Source organism: Apus apus, chromosome 5 (assembly GCF_020740795.1).
Source record: "Apus apus isolate bApuApu2 chromosome 5, bApuApu2.pri.cur, whole genome shotgun sequence".
Taxonomy (NCBI): Eukaryota; Metazoa; Chordata; class Aves; order Apodiformes; family Apodidae; genus Apus; species Apus apus.
The window spans coordinates 42,508,222-42,529,113 of record NC_067286.1 but is presented as its reverse complement, the minus strand read 5'-3'; the positions used below and the strand labels follow the sequence as shown (position 1 = coordinate 42,529,113).

At 41.0% G+C, this 20,892-nt stretch overlaps 1 protein-coding gene across 4 annotated transcripts in view; it reads right to left on the bottom strand.

Moving 5' to 3' along the window:
- Window positions 1-18,021, bottom strand: part of ESRRB (estrogen related receptor beta) — a 130,248-nt gene extending 112,227 nt beyond the window's left edge. For all 4 annotated transcript variants that reach the window (XM_051621492.1, XM_051621489.1, XM_051621491.1 and 1 more), the window contains exon 1: window positions 17,898-18,021. Coding sequence is in view for 2 of the 4 variants with exons in the window: in XM_051621491.1 (XP_051477451.1) it covers window positions 17,898-17,899 (2 nt within the window). In the remaining 2 variants the exon portion in view is untranslated. The remainder of the gene's footprint in view (window positions 1-17,897) is intronic.
- Window positions 18,022-20,892: the final 2,871 nt, after the last annotated feature.

The following is a 20,892-nucleotide window of genomic DNA, read 5'->3' as shown; positions in this document are numbered from 1 at the left end:
TGGATTCCCCCTTCCCCCTGTCCTCAGCTAGCACTGCCAGGCTCAGTCCTCCTCACCCTAGCCCCCCCTCCCCAAGGACAAGCAAAGTTATTACAATAATGAATTAGCCAGGCTGCTTACTGCTGCCAGTGGCGAAGGCAATTATCCCACTCCTCGTCCCCAGCCACCGCTCAGCTCCCTCATAAAGCGAGGCTTTTGGGGCCGCTTTGTGCTTTGATTGGAAATGAAGAGATTGCTAATTAGGGAACCCCTGCTGGGATCGGGCTGACAGGAACAATGGTGAAACGGACGGAGCACAAGTCCATTTAGAGAGGGGGGGAGAAGAGAGTAATGTGAGCTCCTCTGCAATATAGTGCATCCACCATTCACACCATAAACAACAGGGCAGACAATTTTATAGAGCTTTTCACCTTTTAAAGCATGCTAATTTGTTTATAGAAAGTGATAATTTGGTGTGTGTTTGCATAGGTCAATGCCTGTAGTTTCTGTGTACCGTATGGATTGACGCATGCGTGCAGACAGACACAGTCATGTCCAGAGCCATTTTCTTGAAGAGTGTATCTAAACAGCTGACCGTATACTTCTTGTCACTTGCTGGGCAGCACACATCAACCCTGCATTAACAGGGAAAGACGCTTAGAAAATCTTGTTGATGAGTATTAACACAGAATTTTAATGCCTGAACTCACAAATCACCAAAGTTGAAAATGACTTACCAAATTAGTCAGTTCACCTGAGGCTTGCCCAGCAACCACTTCCAAGGCTTTGCCCAAGTGAGTTAAATGACAAGCACACCTCCAGGAGGAGGAGATTTCACCATTAACACAACACTTTCTTAAACTCATCCTGAAATTTCTTCTTAATTCAATTGCTCTAACTGTCCATGGGGGAGTCACAAGAGCTAAATTCATCTCTCTCAGCTGATTAATTGTGCACCAAAAAATTGGAAAAGATCTCCCTTGCAGTGGACAAGCACATTTGGATAACTTCATAAAAACACACCAACAGCCCTTATATACAGAGCACACTCTTGGTTTGGGCTCTAGCCACTTTTAACTCTTATCAAATAAAAAAATACCTCCCCCAACAAATCAACATGCAAATCAAACTATTTATAAAATACATCCTGTCAACAAAAGCAAATGCCTTATCTTTTTGTGCAAAACTGATAGAAAGCAGTTGGAACTTATCCTGCATTGCTCAGTTAACTAAGTAATTCCATCAAGGAAGCACAGAAGTATGATGTTAAAACCGAAAGTACAGTTGACTTGCCATGCAGAAAATTTGCATATTGTTGATTAGCACAATGTACTACACACTGGGTGACTTATGTAAGCTATAGCAAATTTCAAATTTTAAGTTTGAATTTACATTTCAGAATTCCCTTGCAGATACTCAAGTATTTGAATGTACAACTGTGCTTTTCCTGAAATTGTTTTCAGTGAACTACAAGTCTTAACAGAAAGTGAGCGCTAAAGGGTGGAAACACAGTTGAACAGAAATTGACTTTCAAATTCATAGACTATTTCTCCCTGCTGTTTGCTCACCTCTAGTGTTTATATCCTTCAAACAGTTGTAGGTAGTTTTCATGTTCCCGTCTTAGTCATCACTTAGGCAAGCTCCACATATTTAGTTCTTTTGATCTTCCCTCATAAAAACAATCCCTCCAGCTCTGTCATAATTTTTGTTGTTCTTCTCTTACTACCTTCCAAGTTTCCTCTGTATTTTTTGTTGCTAGTGCCCAGAGCTGAAAGTCTCACCAGAACAGCACCAAACAAGAACACTACCTGATTGCTTTCTGGTGTCCTGCCTGCATATAACACAATCAGGTCTCACACAAAGGCCAACATTTGCAACCTGCCCATTTTGCCCTTTTGGTCTCTCATGCTACAGCACCAGCTCAGGTCAGACTTGTCCATCAGTACCATTCCCCTTAGACTCTCGTTCAGTTCTTCACTGCGCTGCCCTTACCTGATGGGAGTATTTCCCCTCATGCAGGTACAGTCTGAAAGGTTGCTGACAACCCTGTGGCAACCTATTGCACATACAAAACCTGACCACTTAAAAGCAAGGAAACATCTATGTAACTACACCAAGGGCCAAATTGTAATGTGGTGTACAGTGGCAGAGCTTGTTTGGTTTCACCGCAGGTATACCAGTTTACACCAGCTGAGAAGCTATTTCCATAAATCCTAGATTGTCCATACCAAAACCAATCACATTATTCAGAAAAGCTGAAAAGAAGGCTATATTTCACCCCAGCAGCTGTAGTTCCGATGCATGAAGCCCCATTACCTTGCTTTCATAATCCAAGTATTTTCTTTCTAGGGATACAGCTATAGTGAATGTACAAGCAATTCAATATATCTACCAACTGGTCCTGGAATTCTTTGGTAAAGCAGTTACGATTGCTCTCTTAATAAACAAATTCTAATTTAATAGAAGAGGAATAAAACTTGTGGTAAAATAATGGATGTATAGGCCACCTGCATTTCAGACTGATGAATGGGCTTTATTACTACATCCTTTCACAGGGTCTGATTTTGACTTGCCTTGATATCCTAGCAAAGAGAGATGGCCTTATCATGGCATTATAGCAGGCAGGTCAAGGGAAGACATCAGAAGAAATAATCAAATGTTCTAAAATCCTGCATGAGAGAGGAAGAGCCCATCCTATGTCAGATTGACCCTCTCATGCCCCTAACAACAGGCTACTAATTCTGGCATGATGTGAAACTCACTCACTTTCAGAGAGCAACTTCCTTGAAGTAACTCTGTTCTTAACATTCATTCCTATGCAAAGAGGGGAAACTATGAACACAGAAACACCTAAGCCAAAATTTCTTCTCCAGATTCTTCCTGGAGCAATACAACTACATTCTGCCACATAAAATAGACTTTTAGAGTGTACTGATTTTCTTTCTCTGGGAGATGGTAGTATAAGATTTTTATTTAAAAATTACCAATGAAAGAATCACATCCCTTCCTCCTCTTTGCAGAAGTGTAGTTTTTCCTTTAATTTGATACAAATAACATGTATATTACATTCAAAGAGCACAAAAGTACATTGTTATTGCCTATTTTGGGGTTTTTTTTAAGAGCTTAGCTTTTACAAATCCCATTGTAGAAAAATGAAGTCTCTCTACAAAGGCTGCAGCATCTTTTAAATCCACCTCTGTGACTGAAAGAAGAAATCCCACCATCTTTCCCATCCAAGCCATATTTGTCCTGCCTCCTCCCTTGTGTTAGCACATGTTTGTACAGCTTAGATTGAGGAGCTGATCTGGATTAAAAATACCAAAAGGTTAGTTTAATTTGACTACAAGCAGAGTTACTATAAATCCAGGTGTACACAAACACGTGCACGAAATATGACCCTCACATTACAGCAGTTGAGAAAGTTGTGAAACCATTAGCAATTTCAAATGGTTTCTCAAAAGCACTCACACCTGGGATATTTTTCTTTGAAAACTTCCCCTTTTGTGTAAGTAAATGATGACAGGGTTGAGACTGAATGAGATTGAAAGACGTAAATTGTTGAACTGAAAATATGGTATTGTCAAACAAATACCTGCTTGAAACAAAGTCTATCCAGTGAGAGATCTGAGAAGCATAATGAATTTAATTCCAAGAATAGGATGAGGGGTGACTTGATCTTGATCTTTTCCCGCTTAAAGTGGGGGAAAATTTAACAACAGGAAGCTCTTTAATCAAGCTTTGAGAGGATGTAAGACAAGACTATTCCTGGTATCCAAAACTAGACAAATTTCACTTAGCAATACACACATTTTTAAACAGCAGGAACTAGCCATTGGGAAAACTTGCCATGAGGCATACTGGATAACCTATCACAACGTCTTTAAATCAATGATGTTGAGAAGCTGCTCAGATAAGTGCAAGAGTTACTAGGTGAATTTTGATGGCCTGGAGCTATGCAGTTAGGCCTAAAGCATCAGAATGGTACAGGTCTGCCTTAAAATCTGTTTAGATTTCTTCTGGTTCTTTAAAAGTTGTAGAAAGAAAGACAAACATGTGCAAAGACAGAATCTGCTTTAATTTGCTGAAACCATTCACTAAAAAGTGTTGGTGCTATATCTACTATCCAATACTTGTTTGTTCCCAATAAGATTCAATTAAGAGGAGACATACATGGGTTTGATAAGACTATTTCTTATACATTATAGTAACCTTGCTATGAAAAACTACCCACTTTTTCCAGTGGATATATGCTTCACCTAGCAGAATATATAAAACATATATAAAGAATGTATAAAGGCTAATGGCAAGGGTTGTGCAGTGCATGAATCAAACATTAGAAAATGCAGTCAGTTAAATCTGTCTGTCTTGATGTCAGTAATCTTGGGGGTGGAAGGAGGTGAGGAAAATGAGCTGTGAACTCTGATGTAACACCTGCGCAAACAGATAGGAAAATCCTTGTTTCTTCCAGTCTCTCACATACTCTGGCTAACCAAACACCGATACAGTCTTAACAGATAAAACTAATGCATAATTTAATTTCAAGCTCACAGAATCATTGATTGGTTAAAGTTGGAAGGGACCTTAAAGATCATCAGGTTCCAACCTCCCTGCTATGAGCAGGGACACCTCACACTAGACCAGATTACACAAAGGCTCATCCAACCCAGCCTTAAACACCTCCAGGGAGCAGGCTTCTACAGCCTCCCTGGGCAACCTATTCCAGCACCTTACAACCCTTGTGGTGAAGATTTTCTTCCTGATGTCTAACCTAAGTCTGCCCTCTTTCAGTTTAAAACCATTACCCCTTTTCTGCTCACTGCTCTCTCTGGTGAAAAGTCCCTCCCCAGATTTCCTGTAGGCTCCCTTCTCCCCTGCTGGAAAGATCTCCCCAGGGCCTTCTCTTTTCCAGGCTGAATAGCCCCCAACTCCCTCAGCCTGTCTTCATAGCAGAGCTGCTCCAGCCCTTTGATCATCTTGGTGGCCCTTCTCTGGACCCTTTCTAACAGCTTCATGTCTTTCCTGTGCTGAGGGCTCCAGAGCTGTACACAGAATTCCAAGTAGGGTCTCACCAGAGCAGAGGGGCAGAATCCCCTCCCTGGCCCTGCTGGCCACACTTCTTTTGATGCAGCCCAGGATGTGGCTGCTCCTCTGGGCTCCAGCGCACACTGGCGGCTCATGTCGAGCTTCTCATCAACTACCACCCCCGAGTCCTTCTCCTCAGGACTGCTCTCTAGCCATTTGTCCCAAGCCTGTATTTGTGCCTGGGGTTGCACTGACCCAGGTGCAGGACCCTGCACTTGACCTGGTTGAACTTAATGAGGTTGGCATTGGCCCAGACCTCCAGCCTGTCAAGGTGCCTCTGGATAGCATCCCTTCCCTCTAGGGTGTCCACCACACCACACGGCTTGGTTTGTCAGCAAACTTCCTGAGGATACACTCATGTCCATGTCTGAAACAAAGATGTTAAACAGAACTGGTCCCAACACTGACCCCTGAGGAACACCACTCATCACTTGCCTCCACTTGGACATTGAACCATTGACTACAACTCTCTGGGTGAGCCTATTACTCATCCACCGAGTGGTCCATCTGTCAAACCCATATCTTGTCAGTTTGGAGACCAACCTTTTCATCCTTCCAGATTCCACCATTTCATAAGGGTGACCCAGGACTAATTATGTTCATCCCAGCACTCATCTGGAAAGGCAAAGAACTTACAAAAATAAAAAGAAACTGTACATCCACTGAATATTTTCTAGAGCTCTCTTCCCTGTTAAATTAAACTATTAAATTTTCAATCTGAATTTAATAAGGTGTCTTTTTTTAAAAAAATCACTTTCTGAAACAACTTGTTGTAGGGGCAAAAAAACTTGATGACCTTGTTAATTTTTAGGAAACCCCAGTCATACTTACTCATCTAAAATGCTACACTAGAACAGACTAGAGAAAGGAGACAGCAGCCACCAGAGTAATATGTGTTCTTGGTTTCAAATACCTGACAAAAAAAAGCAGTCCTTGAATGCTGGCAGATGTAGACTTCCATTGCAGAGCTCCAGCACCACAAGGGATGCAGGAAGGCTGGCCCAGATCACAGGTGCAGGGCTTGCCAGGTGGTAGCCTCTCAAAAAAGGCCTTCTCCAGGCTTGAGAGAGAATGTCCTTTTACCCACAAACAACTTCTACCTGTGACTGGCCTTGCACCCTGACCTAGAGGACAGGTTTAAGACAAAGAAAGGAATCACTAAACTCAAAGTGTAAAATCTCAGCTGAACCACAATAAATATTATGCAGCAGCTCAAGAGACTGATGCAAAGTGGCAGCAAGGGGAAAAAAACCCAAACAACCCAAACATAGAGCCTACTGGAAAAAAGGAGAATTTAGAGACAGGACTTGGGTTCAGAAAGCACTGAAGAGTGGAAACAGTGTGAAAGGAACTGAGCAGCATGGCAGAGAATTAAGGCAAAAAAAACCCCAAAACTAAATTAAGAAAAAGAATAAAACTGAATAACCAGGAAAATTTCTCCTGTAGCAAAAGGAACTGAGTTATGGAACCATAACCCCAGAAGTGAACAGGGATGGAAGAAAGCTGTGCAAGCAAAACAAATCAAACAGAAGAAAAATAACATAATAACCCAAGAAGCTTTTTCCACCTCTAACTGCTATGATTCCACAACCAGGAAAAGCTAGAAAACTTAAGAGAGGTGTAGCTACTATCACAAGATATCCATAGAAAATGGAGGACCGACACCTCCCCTCTAATCAGCAATGTGTTACTGATAGAAACAGTTTTCCATGTTCAGTAAAGAGTATAGGTTTCCCGTTTAATGCACATTTAAGTATGGGAGTATTTTTTCCTTCTCTAATGACAGAAGGAAGTGAAGGAGGTCAGAGTCCTGTAGACCTCTCTGCACTCCCTAAGGTCTAGTTTAGGAGACTTAAAAGGATTCAGATTAACTGGGGTGGCTTTGTCAATTACACATAGAGAAGAAAATGAGCCCATGTGGTAAGTCTTTCCAGGACAGCTGCTCTGTTGGTGAAACCCTGCTGCATTCCAGAAATAAACTCCTACAGTCAAATTAGCAGCTCAAGTCCTCTCTCTTCAGAAACGTGTCTTTACCAAAGTTGCAGCAGTTCTCAGATGAATGGGAAACCAGCAACATAAATTCCTGCTTAGCTCCACTTTTAAATTGAAAACGGTACAAAAAGATGTTTGTACAATATCAAATCAGTTTTCATAGCCACGTAAATGCCCCGCATTATTGATGAGCTTAAAACAAATACATGAAAATTCGGAATATTTCTGTCTGGGATTGAGAGCTAAAACTAGCATTGTTCACCAACATTCCAGGCCTGTCATGAGTTTTGCAGGTCTGAGTGCTTATCACAACTTCAGTGTAAGATATTTTAGTTCTGATGCTCACGTGGGTCGGTACCTGCCAATGCAAACTGCTGAAGAAATATGCAAAAGATTGCAATCTACATTTGAAGCGAGATAGGAGGCACTGTTGCCCCTTGCCTGGCCTTTTCTAGCTCCCAAAAGGTAATACAGAGCTGTCTTCTCACTACAAAGGTGAATTCTGGGTCATAAAAGTAAAGTTACTCAGAAGCCTCAAGGCACTCATGTTTTACTGAAGGCATACATTAAGCAGCAAAACTACATGAGACAGATTCCAAGTTTACACAGGTTTACAACCAGTACTTTACAGATGGCTGCATTGGAGAAGGCCCATGAAATCCTGGAGGGAAAAAAAAGCCAAAACACCAATGTACAATTTTTCAACAGATAACAGGGCACTTTTTCAGTACTCTGGGCTCACAGGGTAAGTGTCTTACAAGACACCTCACAGGTGGGAAAGATGAAGCCAGAAGCCACTGCTGAAGTTACCAGGAGCAAGCATCAGCATGGCAAAGGCCCTGCTAGTTGTCATAATGGAGTGCCCACTTACTTAAAGAAACCTTCACCAACCGTGACACAGCAATGCAATGCTCCTCTGACTCAACATTCCATCAAATCAAAATCCATCAGGTGACTAAACTTTCTGCAGATCTATGCACTGCAGAGCAGAGGATGCTACACATTGAAAAAAAAAAATTCACAGCTGCTGCATAATGGGGTCTTAAACAACATCTAAAAGCATCCTCTAACCCATTGCCTCCTTCCCTTTTTGGGCCTGTTTCTGCCCTGCAAATTCCACCACAAGAGCCACCCAGTCACTGGGAAGGGACACAGTACCAATTAGAAAGGTTAAGTTCAGGAAGCATCATTTCTGCTTAGCTCAGTCTCACACCCTGGCTGCATTCTCATCTTCACTGTTACTTTCACAGTGGCATAGCTTATCTATCCTAGGGATTTCCACAGCTTTAGAAACATTGCCTCTAACAGCAGAAAACATCCAGGGTAGGTAAGCCTGAGTACCCCAAAATACAGGTGCTGCATGTTTGTAACAGAATACTGTGTAAACAGGCAATACATCTATTTGCAAAGAGTGACAACACCAGTTCCAGTTGCAAGAGAAGCTGTGAGGACAGCTATGCCAGCTAAGAAGTCACCTAGTCCCATATTCTACCTCTGATATCAACCACTAACACATGCTCAGGGAAAGACTGTAAGAAAGGAGGATTATTTTCCTGCTCCTCACCTCGCTGTATTTTTGCAGACCTCACAAGCAGTACCTTGGCAGCCTGTGGATTAGTCTGTTCCCTCTAGACCATAACATGTACCTGCCACTGATGAGTCCATATGTTCCATAAATTCCCAGATACCTTTTAAAATCTGTCCATAACTTTGCCACTGAATAATGCAGAGGCCAATAAATCCCACAGTTTAATTTTGCTTTACATTAAAAAATACTTCCTCTGGTTTATTTAAAGTGCTTTTTTAAAAGAGAAAATAGATACTATGGAATTGAAAAAAAGGGGTAAAACACACATGCAAGTATGAAGATACCAAGACCGTGAGCAGAGCTCTCGTCTTAGGTAAGAACATGGGGGGGTTGATTTTGCAAAGAATTAGGCAGACTTTACACAGGAAAATAAAGGCCTATGTTGTTTTTTTGGTTCTTTCTTAGTTAAGTGCACAGCATGTAAAGCCACCTGTACTCCAAAACAAGCCACACTTGCAGCAATACATTACCACAAAATGCTATCTTAGTTACCCTCATCTTTCTTGTAGCCACAGACTTCATGATTGACTCTACCCCTTGGCTAATTTCTTGTCTTGAATCAGGTTGGAACCTCGTTCAGATGGAAGCTGTCTCACAGCTACATGCAGCAGCCCCAGCAGTAGGGAATGTGTCATGATACAATGAGGGCAAAATGGAAGCAGCAGCCAAAACTGCCAATACAACTCGTAGTCGTAGTCTGAGAGCTAGTTAAAAAGAAATGGAGCAATCCCAGCATGGGATTTATTAAGTAGTAGATAATAATTTGAACATTACATAACACACAGTGTTGCATACTATATTAAACCCAGTATTGCAAGCCTCAAATGTTCAACTACTGATCAAGTCCCAAAAGAAACGTAATTATAATCTGTATGATACATCGGCAGTTATTCTTATCTCTCCTTTTTTCCTTTTTTTTTTTTTTAAAGATAGTTGGCATTGCTTTTTATTTGTTCCCTGAAACCCTGTGGTCCAGTTGCTTTTATTTTAAAAGAAAACTGCACATTTTCTCGTCATTTGCTTTCACATGGTAGAAATGTTAAGTCAAATATCAAGTACAGCAATAAAGTTGTTGGCAACATCAAAGAGGATGAAGTATAGGAATTATATATAGGGCAATTAAAAGGCTCTGTGAGTTATTTGCGTATCTTTATATATAAGGTGGCCTGACGTAATGAAGAAACATTTCACAATAGCTTTTTGGCCCTCCTGGCTTTGTGCAAGATATTGAAACACTCTCAAAATTGTCCCAGGCTTTCCTGGCCTTCTCACCTGGCTGTGGGAAGCTGTGAATACCTGCCTGAGATTCCTCAACACAAAAGAGCACATCCAGAAACAGAAAGGTTGCAAAGCACATGGAAGTCAAAGCAGAGAAAAAAGGAGATAGGGAGCACGATGAGTAAGCTGCTGTTTTATTTCTACAAGTGAGAGTCCAAATCTTGTAGTTATCAGGAATGGTTCAGCTAAGGGTGTGAGCCAAGCCCTGTTTGTCAGCTGATTGCAACTGGAACCTCAGGTGAAACAGTGTGAGGGCTTCCCCACCCACTGTACTGCAAGGACAACAGAACGCCCAGAAGAAGGCAGGAACACATGCCTCCCCACCAGTCACAGGCCCATGGTTGCAGAAGCAACTAACAAATCCTTAGGGCTGACATTCTGTGTGCTGTGCTCTTTGAACATGTTTCGTGCCTATATAGCAGTGGTGTAGCTGAGCAAACAAAATGCACTGCTCCTCCAGCAGTTCCTGTGGCAGATGAGTGTCTCTCCCTCTACCAACCTGAGGCCAAAAAGAAACACCTGACTTCTCAGGGCAGGTTTGAAGCTTCAGTGCAAAACAGGTGGGATGTTTCATCTATCCCCCATCAGCCCATACAGGTGGCTAGAAGTTAACATTGGCCTCACAGGATCAAAAGTGCTCAACCACCCTGTTTCAACTTAAAAGCAGGACCAACTGCAGTATGACTGTCAATTGACCAGAAGGGGAAGGAAAAGGATGAGACACACGGTTACCCTGTGACATGGTAGCCTGAGAGTTCACATAATGCTACACACCAAGACACTGCCAGCAAAGAGTCAGTATAGTATCTCACAAACTACCATTTGCAGCCCATCTCCATTAAGCACTATAAAATAACCACCCTTGCTGAGCTACCTCCTCTGCTCATGCACCTCTCCCTGGGAGCAGACAGGCAAGTGCTCAACTCTACACATGTCTAGCACAGGGTTTTTCTGGAATGGGTTAACAACAGAGTAGATCTTCTTTTGCACTATATTGTAGGCAAGCAGAGGGTGTTGCTAGTACAAGGTGCCTCAAAATGGCAGGAACAGTATTATTGCTTCAGTGCTGTTTCCTGAAGGATCAATAAGCCAAGACAATCAATTCTTCTGGTTAGTCCTTATTCCCCAGGAGTAGCTGTGGCTCTCAACCCCCATCGTTTAACCCTACACAAACATAGCAGCAGCCCCATTAATTCTGCCCTTCTTAAACACACATTCCACAAGCCCAAGTGGAAGTAACGCAGCCAGGTGAACATGGTATTACAGAGATGTATGGCCTATTACTTCAGCACAGGGATAACATGTCTATATACTGCCTTTGAGCATATGGACCCATCTGCATCTGATTTCTTTGTACAGGACAGAGGGTCCCAAATAAACCACAGCTCTCTATCCTCCACTACTTCTCTGTGCAGGGAGTATAAGGCACTCCCAGGCAACCAGGGGACACTCACAGAAGGAGGCTGTATAGGCAGTAGGTGGCATGGACAGTCATTACAGAGAGTCACAAGAGTAAAGCCTATTTAGAGACACAAAAAACTGAAGTTTAATAATCTATAGAGAAGAGAGAGTAAGAGGGATGGGGGAAAAGTTCAGGAAGAAGAATGTTATTATTTACAACGTAAAAAAAAAAAGTGAACAGGGGCTAACAGAGGCAAAACATTGGACTACTCAGAGCCTGCAGTAACACAGAGTGTTTTGCTGTGATCATGCAATTCTCCATAGATCATGGAGAATAGGCAAGCAGGAGCCCCTTTTAGGATGGGCAAAACACATCACATCAGTGAAAGGACTCACCTTAGACTGAACAGGGAATCTGTGTCAGAGCTACAATTAAAGAACAGCAGTGAGACAGACAGCTTGGTATAAAGATTGGCCTTGAATACACTTAAGCTGTACACCATTTTTTTCACTTAAAAAACAATGGGGCTTTGGATAGGCTCCTAGAATGACTTTTGGGCAAAGCATTTGAAAGGATACTGATGCAAGGAATCTCTTCCTAGCCTATAATACACTCACAAAATCCTTGCTGTCCTCCACCATGCAAAGACAGCATTAGCCAATGGTTATACCTTGACTGCTGGCATATTCTCAGTGATACAGACTGTGGGTCCAAAAAGTATGACTGAGAAAATCATATTCACATGAACTCTTCACCAATCTACATGAGTTTACATCACCAACAGAGAAAGGTTGAAATCCCCTGTACTAAGCCATGGGGACATCATGCAACAGGGAAGAACTTCTTATTTAAAGGTAAGCAGTGGAAAGAGCTGCCAATGAGAATAATTGCAATTTTCAAAAGCCATGGGAACCTGTGAGAAAAGAAAGGTGTGACTATGAAGTCACAGCAAACCAAAAGAAGCTCTCTGGCAGGCTGGGTGGCAGGCATATCTTCTCTTCTTACCCAGAAGGTCACCCTCTGGGTCCTGTGAGCTTTAGAGGGATGTTGATGAAATGCCTGTGTTTTAGTATATGGCTACAGGTCATTTGCTCCAGCTTACTACAAAGAGGTGATCACGGGAGGCTGGGGAAACAAGAAGTTCTGGAGTACATTTCCTGCTGATCCAGCAAACACAATTATGAAGAGAAAGAGAATCCATTCTGAGAGCAGCGTGAAACTCTTGTGAGCAGGATCATTCACATCTCACATGGTTGAGGGAAAGGAAAGGGCAGTGACTCCTTAATGAATAAAAATAGCCATTTATGCTTCCCTCTCCTCCATGCTGGGCATATGCTTTCCAGTATCCAAATGGCAAGATTTAGTTGCAAGTTTTGTCCCATTAGGAAGACACAGCCCCTTTTCTAGAGCCTTTCAAGAGTGTCAAGTAAACTGTGTGCTTTAGAAGTTTAAAAAGTGGCAGTATTTCCTCCCCTGAAATTCCTACACTACTACAAAATAATTTTTAAGTACTTGTAGCATGCATGGAGGACAAAAAGAACACAGTAGCTTTCTATGTAGCTTGTGGAAAAGCTGAAAATCAGTTTTTAGTTCCCCAGTTGTTACACTGTGTATATGCCAGGCAAATCTGCTCTGAAATGCAGCCATCTCCAGGGTAAACAGTAGCAGGTCAGTCATAGGATTCAGCACAGCACCAGAAAGGACAAAAAGAGGAGAAGGAAGAGTATTTTGCCGGAAAGGTAAGCAGGGAAAATCTAAGTATAAACTGCTAGGCTATAACCACGGCAGAATAGTGCAGGAGAGGAAAAAGCTGAGACAAACAGAAAGGAAACTGGGATGGGAAGGTGAAGAAGGCAAGAAAAAAATGTTATACAGCATTCAGCTCAGCCACAGAAAGCACCTGTCTCAAAGTGATCTGCTGTGGGTGCCAGTTATTAGAGAGAAAGAACACAAAGATTATGTATTTCAAATGCATTTAATAAAGTACACTCCAGCTGATGGTGCTCTCCTCAGCAGGTCCAGGCACAGAGAGAAAGGGGCCTCTGGTTGCACTTTTAAATACTTTTTAAAATAGGGCAAGATGCCAATTCTTACCTCAAGGTGCTGCACCCAGATAGACATGTCAGCAAAAACAACACGTTTGGTGTATACAGGATGACCATTGATACACATGACTCCAGAACCAAACAGTGAGTTACTTTTTTAGACAAATTTACTACTTTGAGTAGTAATAAACCCAGAGCTTCCTCTCAACAATGGTCACCAAGACTAAATTCAGACCTAGTGTGAAAGACATTACCACTGAATATCATACTAGAATTAAGTCAGCATTCTATCTGCTTGTCTTGCCAAAGTCAAAAACCTTTTTGGTGGCTTGCACCAAATGTATTTAAAAACAAAGAAAAAAAAGGCACAAAGAGGGGTAACTCTTGTTGCCAGCATAAAACCATCTTGTTTTCAAACTATGCACCTGCCTCATTGTTTTGCAGTTTTTGCCATGGGCAAACCAGCCATTTGAAATTTATACAGGATTGTTCTCTGTAGATCTTGGAGTACTTTTGATGGTAGCCATGTATCATTTTACAGGCAGGGAAACTGAGGAACACAGATAGATGACTTGGCCATGTGTCAGAAGACAGCAGGTTTCTCTCCCCATTGCTTTTCAGGACCTCTTTACAGAAGAGATGCAGGATCATGGCAGTCTTTATTCTGTGCAGTTCACCTGCTGCCAACAGAGTGTCTAAGTCCAAGCTTAAGGCAAAAAACCTACTGCTGGCTCATTCACAACACACCAGGCCTTAGCAACACAGAGGTCCTCTGCTTGCTGCAGGCAGGAAGGCCTGCTCTTTTCCAGCAACAGCAAGGTCTACCCAAGCATGTATGATGAACTAATCACAAAAGCAATCAGGCATTAATTTGGTCAATCATTCCTGTGACAATGAATCCAGCCCTCCAAGTAGCCTACTTGATGCAAGACTCTAGCTAAACTGAAGGACAGAAATGCCTCAAAAGATACCAGTCTACAGAAAAGAAGTAGAAGAATTTACACATAGACCCATCCACATTTTTTCTCTTATTTTACTTGTTCCAAAAAAAGGTTACCCAAGAGTTAAATAGAACCAAAAATAAAATACACTAAAAAATTAAAATGGGTTTCCAGGCACTATTAATAAAAAGGCAGCCCACCCTCCAATCCTTTTCATTTAGATGAGTATTTATTTGGAGTTTCTATTAGGCTGCTGCATGCACTGCATATATCCTGCTTCACTAAAGAGCCTTTTTGAAGCATCACTTGACTTTGTTTTAAATATCTCACTACAGTTTCCATTTTAGCTTTGTGAGACGATTATTTTCTCTCACCAATCTGAAGTTATACAGCAGTTGAAAACGCTGATGGCTTAACTGGTTTCTTTTTTTTTTTTTTTTTTTTCCCTCTCCACAGCAGCCCTGAGGGGTTTTAACTCTTTCTGCAGCCCTGAAATCCTGCTTTTGGAGTTCAATGTTTAACTCGCGCTGGGAGACTCATAAATATTCGGAGTCACTCGCTCCCTCTCTGTTTGATTAGGAAATGAGCCTTTAACTCAATGTAATCCCCAAGCCATTAACAAAAAAGCCCTCAACAGCTCCACTATTAGAATTTCACTCCTAACCCACAGAGGATTGAATTAGATTAACATAACTACCGCAATCTGAGTTTATTTTCTGTGCCAGATAGAAATGTGTCTTCAGGAAAGGAAGAGAGCAGGAGAGCAAGCATAGCATAATGAAATGTAAAAAATAGAGAGATAAGAAATAGATGGACAGATGGACAGGTGAAGTGATAAAAGAAGTAAGAGACAGCAAGAAAGACAGCTAGCTACACAATCTTTAATAAACAGCTTCTGCTTTTGAGCGTTTTATTCAGAAGGCCCCTAAAATCAGTTGTTTCAAGAAGAGTATTTTTTTTTCTGGTGCTATTTACTCCATATTCTCAGGGATTTACAGTGAAACACCTGAGCATGCTGTACTCCAGACACCTGTACAGCAGATTTGGCACAGGTTTTGTTTGTAATTCCCCAGAGATGTCATACTCAGCAATGAAAGAAGGGGCATGAAGAAGAGAATCTGCATGTCAATCATTACTTCGCAGTCAAAGAAACAAACTAGAATGAAACAAAAGATGTGTGTTGGTTTTTTTTAAGGAAGGAAAAAAAAAATCATGCAACAGCCCTATGAGAAACAGGACTGTTTAGTATAAGACTGTTTGGAGGTTGATAGGTGCTTAGTCCACAAAACATGAAACACTAGTGAAGCAGAAACTAAATAACAAAGATTTCCTTCCACATAATGGATCAAAGTCTCCCCTCTAACCACAGATCACTCCCTCCCTCCAAATAAAAGTGCTCCTATAAACCATTGATTTGTATGCTACAGGACAGTAGATGCTTGGTTACTTTTTCCAAATACAGTAATAAAAAGATATGGCAGGAGTAGCAGGGGAAGAGACGCACATGTGTTTTAAAGGGAAGGATAAAATCCAGCAATTATGTGGACACAACCATTGAATAATAATAAACTTTCAGACTAAATTGTTTCTAGCTTTGTACTTGGAGAACTTCTTTGGGAATGCTTGGATTTCTGCAAAAATATATAGTAAATGAGTTTTTGCAGTAATTCCTGAGTGTAGTCATGCTGACATTTCTGTTTGTGTAGGGAAGAAAAGATAAAATTTTTATTTTTTCAAGCAATGTCTCTTAGTTTTCAATTTTAGGAGGTCCTCAGACCAGCTCTATGATAGATGCTTTGTTAGTTACAGAGTCAGCAATTTTATTTCTTTAATACCTTTCAGAAAAATCTGGTTTCCCTTTATTACACAATAACATTGCCTTGTCAAGGAGGCAATAAATGTAATATCATGCCAAAACAAACAAAAAAGGGACTTAAAAATGAATATTTTTAAATTATTTAAGTAAAGCAAAAAGCCTTCATAATCAAAATGAAGATTTCTGTGATGAGAATGGTCAGGCTGACAGTTTTATTTGGGGGGAGGAGGGGAGCTTCATAGCAAGTGGTGTATTTTAATGATCATTTGGGGCATTATTTGTGTATGTAAATTCACAGCATTTATCCACATTATCCTAAGAGCCTTCCTTATATGTAGAATTCTAGCTGAAAGATGGAGTATTTATATAAATGGTTAATATCTTAGAAATAATTAATTTGTAGTCAGCAATTTTTTCCCTCAAACTTAAGTTTAAAACTTTGACTATTATAAAATGTACAGCAAAGAAATGCAAAATAAAGAACAAGACTATCATCTTTCTACAGTCAGTCCAAGCAATTACTCTATCATATATTTCTTAGGACTTGATATTTTAACCATGAGAGAACTCGGGGGTCTATTACTCTATTTTTATTAGACACTTGTTCCAAAAAAATTATTTTAAATTTATCTTCATTTTATTTGTTATTACTCTCAAAAAGTAACAACAGTATTTTCCCTGCAGTAAACTCTAGAGAAAAATAAGTTTTTAGAATATATATTTCATAAGAAATTTATACTAAAAAATTTAACATGCCAAAATTAAAAATGGTAATACTGGCATTTTTGGGGGTAGACATAATAAATACCAGAAATAAAAAAAAAAAAAAAATGGTCTATACTTAAAAATAAAGATAAAAGCAAAATTTTGTTAAAGATGTAACCCAAACCTCTGAGGCAAAAATATGAAACAAGAAAAACCACTTTGTGTTTTGACAAAAATGATATGCTAAAAGCTATTAATAAAAACAATTTCTGACTAGTTATTGTCTTCTCTATCTTCATATTCCTGTTAAAGATACTCCAAAACATATCATTGCTCAAACACATTGCATTTTGGCTGCTTTAAAGCAAACAGCTCAGTGGCAATCAGAGAATAAGTTCCTTCTTTGACTGCCACTGCACTGACTTTGCAAAGATTTGCACCCCTCTTTTGTCATTGAAGAGACTTGTGTTGCTTTGGGACTTTTAAAATTAAAGAAACATCAACTGCTCAATGATAAATGCCTTCAGCCTCTGCTAAATGAGGGTTTGATATGAAGCTGGGGGTGAGGGGGTGTTGCTTTTTTTTTTTTTAAATTGTTGTTTAATAGAGGAACTTGATTCTTTTAAGACAGGACTGCTGAAGTTTCCAGGTTTGCCTTTACCAGCCTGGGATAAATAGCACCTGTCCTTGATAAGCCCTTACGCAGAGTTATGTTATACATTGACCTTTTTGGAATGCCAGCAACCCTGACCATTTCTACTCCCAAAACAAAACTGTTCCACTCAAACTTTCATTTGCTTATTTCCAGAGGAAAAACCCTCTCTCAAATAGTGAAACCGTGTGATTTCTACAAAGTTCTGAATCAACTCCTATCCTTGTGGGTCACACTGACCTTCCTTTGACAGTGTGAAAATAGAAAAAAAAAATTATTACCTTTAACCATATCGAGATGCTGCCATAATTTTTAGCCCAGATAAAAGGAGCAGTGCAGAGCAACATTTGAATCAAAAAAACCCAAAACAGAAAACAACCTCATAAATGCAATAAAAGGTAGAAGTTCAGTACTTACATGCTGCGGGCTGAGAGATGAAGCTTGAGGCTGGAGTAGAATTTCCCTTGCCCTCAGGTGTTCCTAATTGCTGATTAAATATCTTTTGGTTCCGCCTGCACCAGCGACAGTCCCCTCTGCGTCTCTGCCTCTCTTTGTGACTAGGACACAGTACTCTGAGTCCCAACCTATAAATAGATCCCAGCTCTGTGATTGATATAACAGGCAGCTGACAAAAAAAAAAAAAAAAAAAAAGAGAGAGAAGAAGAAGAAATAACCAGGTCTTAAGCAAAGCAGCAAAAGCTGGGCTTTTAACTCTGCACTGTGCCCAGGGAGGAGTCCCCCACAGTCACCCGTGGGCATCTGAAAGAGAAAGTGCCAGGCAATTACTTTCCCAGCAGCATAACAGCAACTTGAGGCATGTAAAGCCAGTGAACAAAATTCAATGCACAAAGAAGGAAAGGCAAAGCACAACTGGCAGACTGCATCCAACTCTTTTGCACTTTAACCAAAATAAATGCCACTATAAAAACAAGTTGGGGATTCTGATAGAATGAGAGAGGAGTTCAGAGTTGAATTCTGGGGGTTGGTCCAGGCATGCTGGTATTTCTGCTGCAGAATAAACTAGGGTAGTGGGTAGATTAGCAATTTAACAGCTCGGCAGTCTACTTAAGGTTCATGCCCACAAAAACCCTTTGATGAGGCTGTTCCTGAAAACAAAACTGAAGGCAGTGATGGTACCTCCCCTATTGACTCGAGCAGAAGCTACTTAGCTCTCGAGGACGTGAACCATTATTCCTGCTCATGTCCTTGACTTCCAGGAGAAAACTGACAAGTTGTAGATATCAACTCAGATCTTTTGCAAAGGCTGAGCTGGGAGCCCACCATCTGGGCAATGACTTGAGAGAACACAGCAGGAATGCTTCTGCTCTGGTCCCTATGTATAGATGTAAAGGTCCTGGCTTTTTCCAGATCTAACCTCTACAGGTTCTCCTGTGAGACCTACAGTCAGGCAAGGCCAAAAGGTTTTCCAGGAGGCAGCTGGTTCTCCAGCCCTTCACCAACTCCTAGATGGTCATGATCTCCAGAAGAACCTTAATGGCTATGCAATTTTATAGCAAACAGACTCAAAGTCAAGGCAGCTCCTGATGAATACCATGGGAAGGGTGAGGAAGAAGAGGGAGAACAGGCAGAGAGAGGCAAAACATCTTTCACTGCACTGCTCCATTGCAATATCTCCTACAATCATCCGTAGCACCGTGCTCAGCTCTGCAGGCAAATATACTAGTGCAGACAGAGTACCAGATCCACCAGCCTTCTTTTCAACATATTGCTAGGTTTGCTTGAGCTGACACAGTAAAGAAATTATGAACTCATAAAGAGCAGGATAAAATCCTCAGGCACCAAGCTGAACTCCATGGTTCTTTGGCTCAGTGGCTAGCAGTACCTGAACTAGTTTAGGCATGTCTACACTGCACTGCAGCTGCTGCTTTTGCTGGGGTAAAGAAAGTTCAACAGGAGCAGCTATCCTAAAGGCAAGGACCCACCACATCATAGCCAAGGTCTCAGTTCAACTGCAGCTATTGATTATGTGGGAAGATAAAGTCATTTTCTCTTTTTAGGCCAAATCCTGCTGGATGCATATTTCACCTCTGGTCAATATGCTTTGTGTCTAAGCTGGTAGGATTTTAGTCATATAGTTTTTTTAAAAAAAATGCTCTTCTTGCAGGACAGGTGCCTGGTGAAGCACTGGGGAAAGATTCATGACATTTAGGCATTTCCTCAGTTGAGCTACTGCCCTGTGTGAAGTCTGGCTTGTCACTTTACTACTGCTGCATATCCCCCCGCTTTAAAAAAAACAGAGATAACAATACTTGACACTGCACTTTAAAGCACTTTGATATCTAGAGATGAAGACCTACAAATGAAGAGGGGGAAAAAAGTATCTGACAGGCTGAGCTTCAGTGTGGAAACACAGGCTTCAGATCTCAGGTAAAAAATAACCTGACCAAACAAAGAAAATTTTGAATTTCTGCCCTTTCATTTGGGCTGGCTAGCATGAGATGGTTTGGTCTTTAATACTGACATCTGTGAAACATCTTACACTTCCCATTGCCATCAGAGGAATTTTGGAAACTCAGTACACAGAATAATCAGGTTGAGGCATAGCAGATCAAGGTCCCAAAACAGGGGCACCTAAATCCAACAGTCACTTTTGAAAAATTCAGCTTTAACAAACGCATAGTCACATAGATCCTGAACATGTTGCCACTGTAAGACTGTTCTTTGCTGCTCTATATTGCTGACATCTAAAGCTCTTTAAATGCTACACTGGCGAGCCTTGTGTTGTATAGAACAGCATCATCCCTGCCCCATTACATTGCCATGGGCCAAATTGAAGCTCATGGAAACCCCACAATGTAGTCTAAATCATGGCAACACTTTGGGCACATCTCAGTCAGGTAGCTGGGAAGCTCTGTTTGGTTCTCAGGTCCAGTGCTTATCATTGGCATCCCATATCCACAACAGAGCAACACCTGGGCATATATTAGTCCCCCATCCTTCCACTTTCTGTCTGTAGGATGAAGGGATGAAGACTTGCCAGCATGCCACAGTTAGCTAGTATGGATGAACCTCAAATGGAGTCAAACACCTCTTAATTCCACACTCCAGACTCAGGGGTGAGGCAGGGAATCCAACAGTAGAAGTCATGAGAATTAATGCCCACTTCAAACCACCACAAACAGAAGCCAAAAGATTTCAAAAGCACCCTCAGATACATTAAAAAATAAAAATTAAAAAATAGATCAACATCAGTGACTTGTAGACTCAAGCTTTTCCTATAGGCACCAAATAGAAGACATTGTAAATGCAAATGTAGTTTTACAGTCTTTTCTACTTGTTGTTTGAGAAGGGATTTTTTTAAAATGCTTCTTGCTAGGGCCACTTTCATCATAAGCCTGTATTTCAGTCTCAGATCCTCCAGTCTGTGGCAGAAGTAAAATTTCAGGGCTCA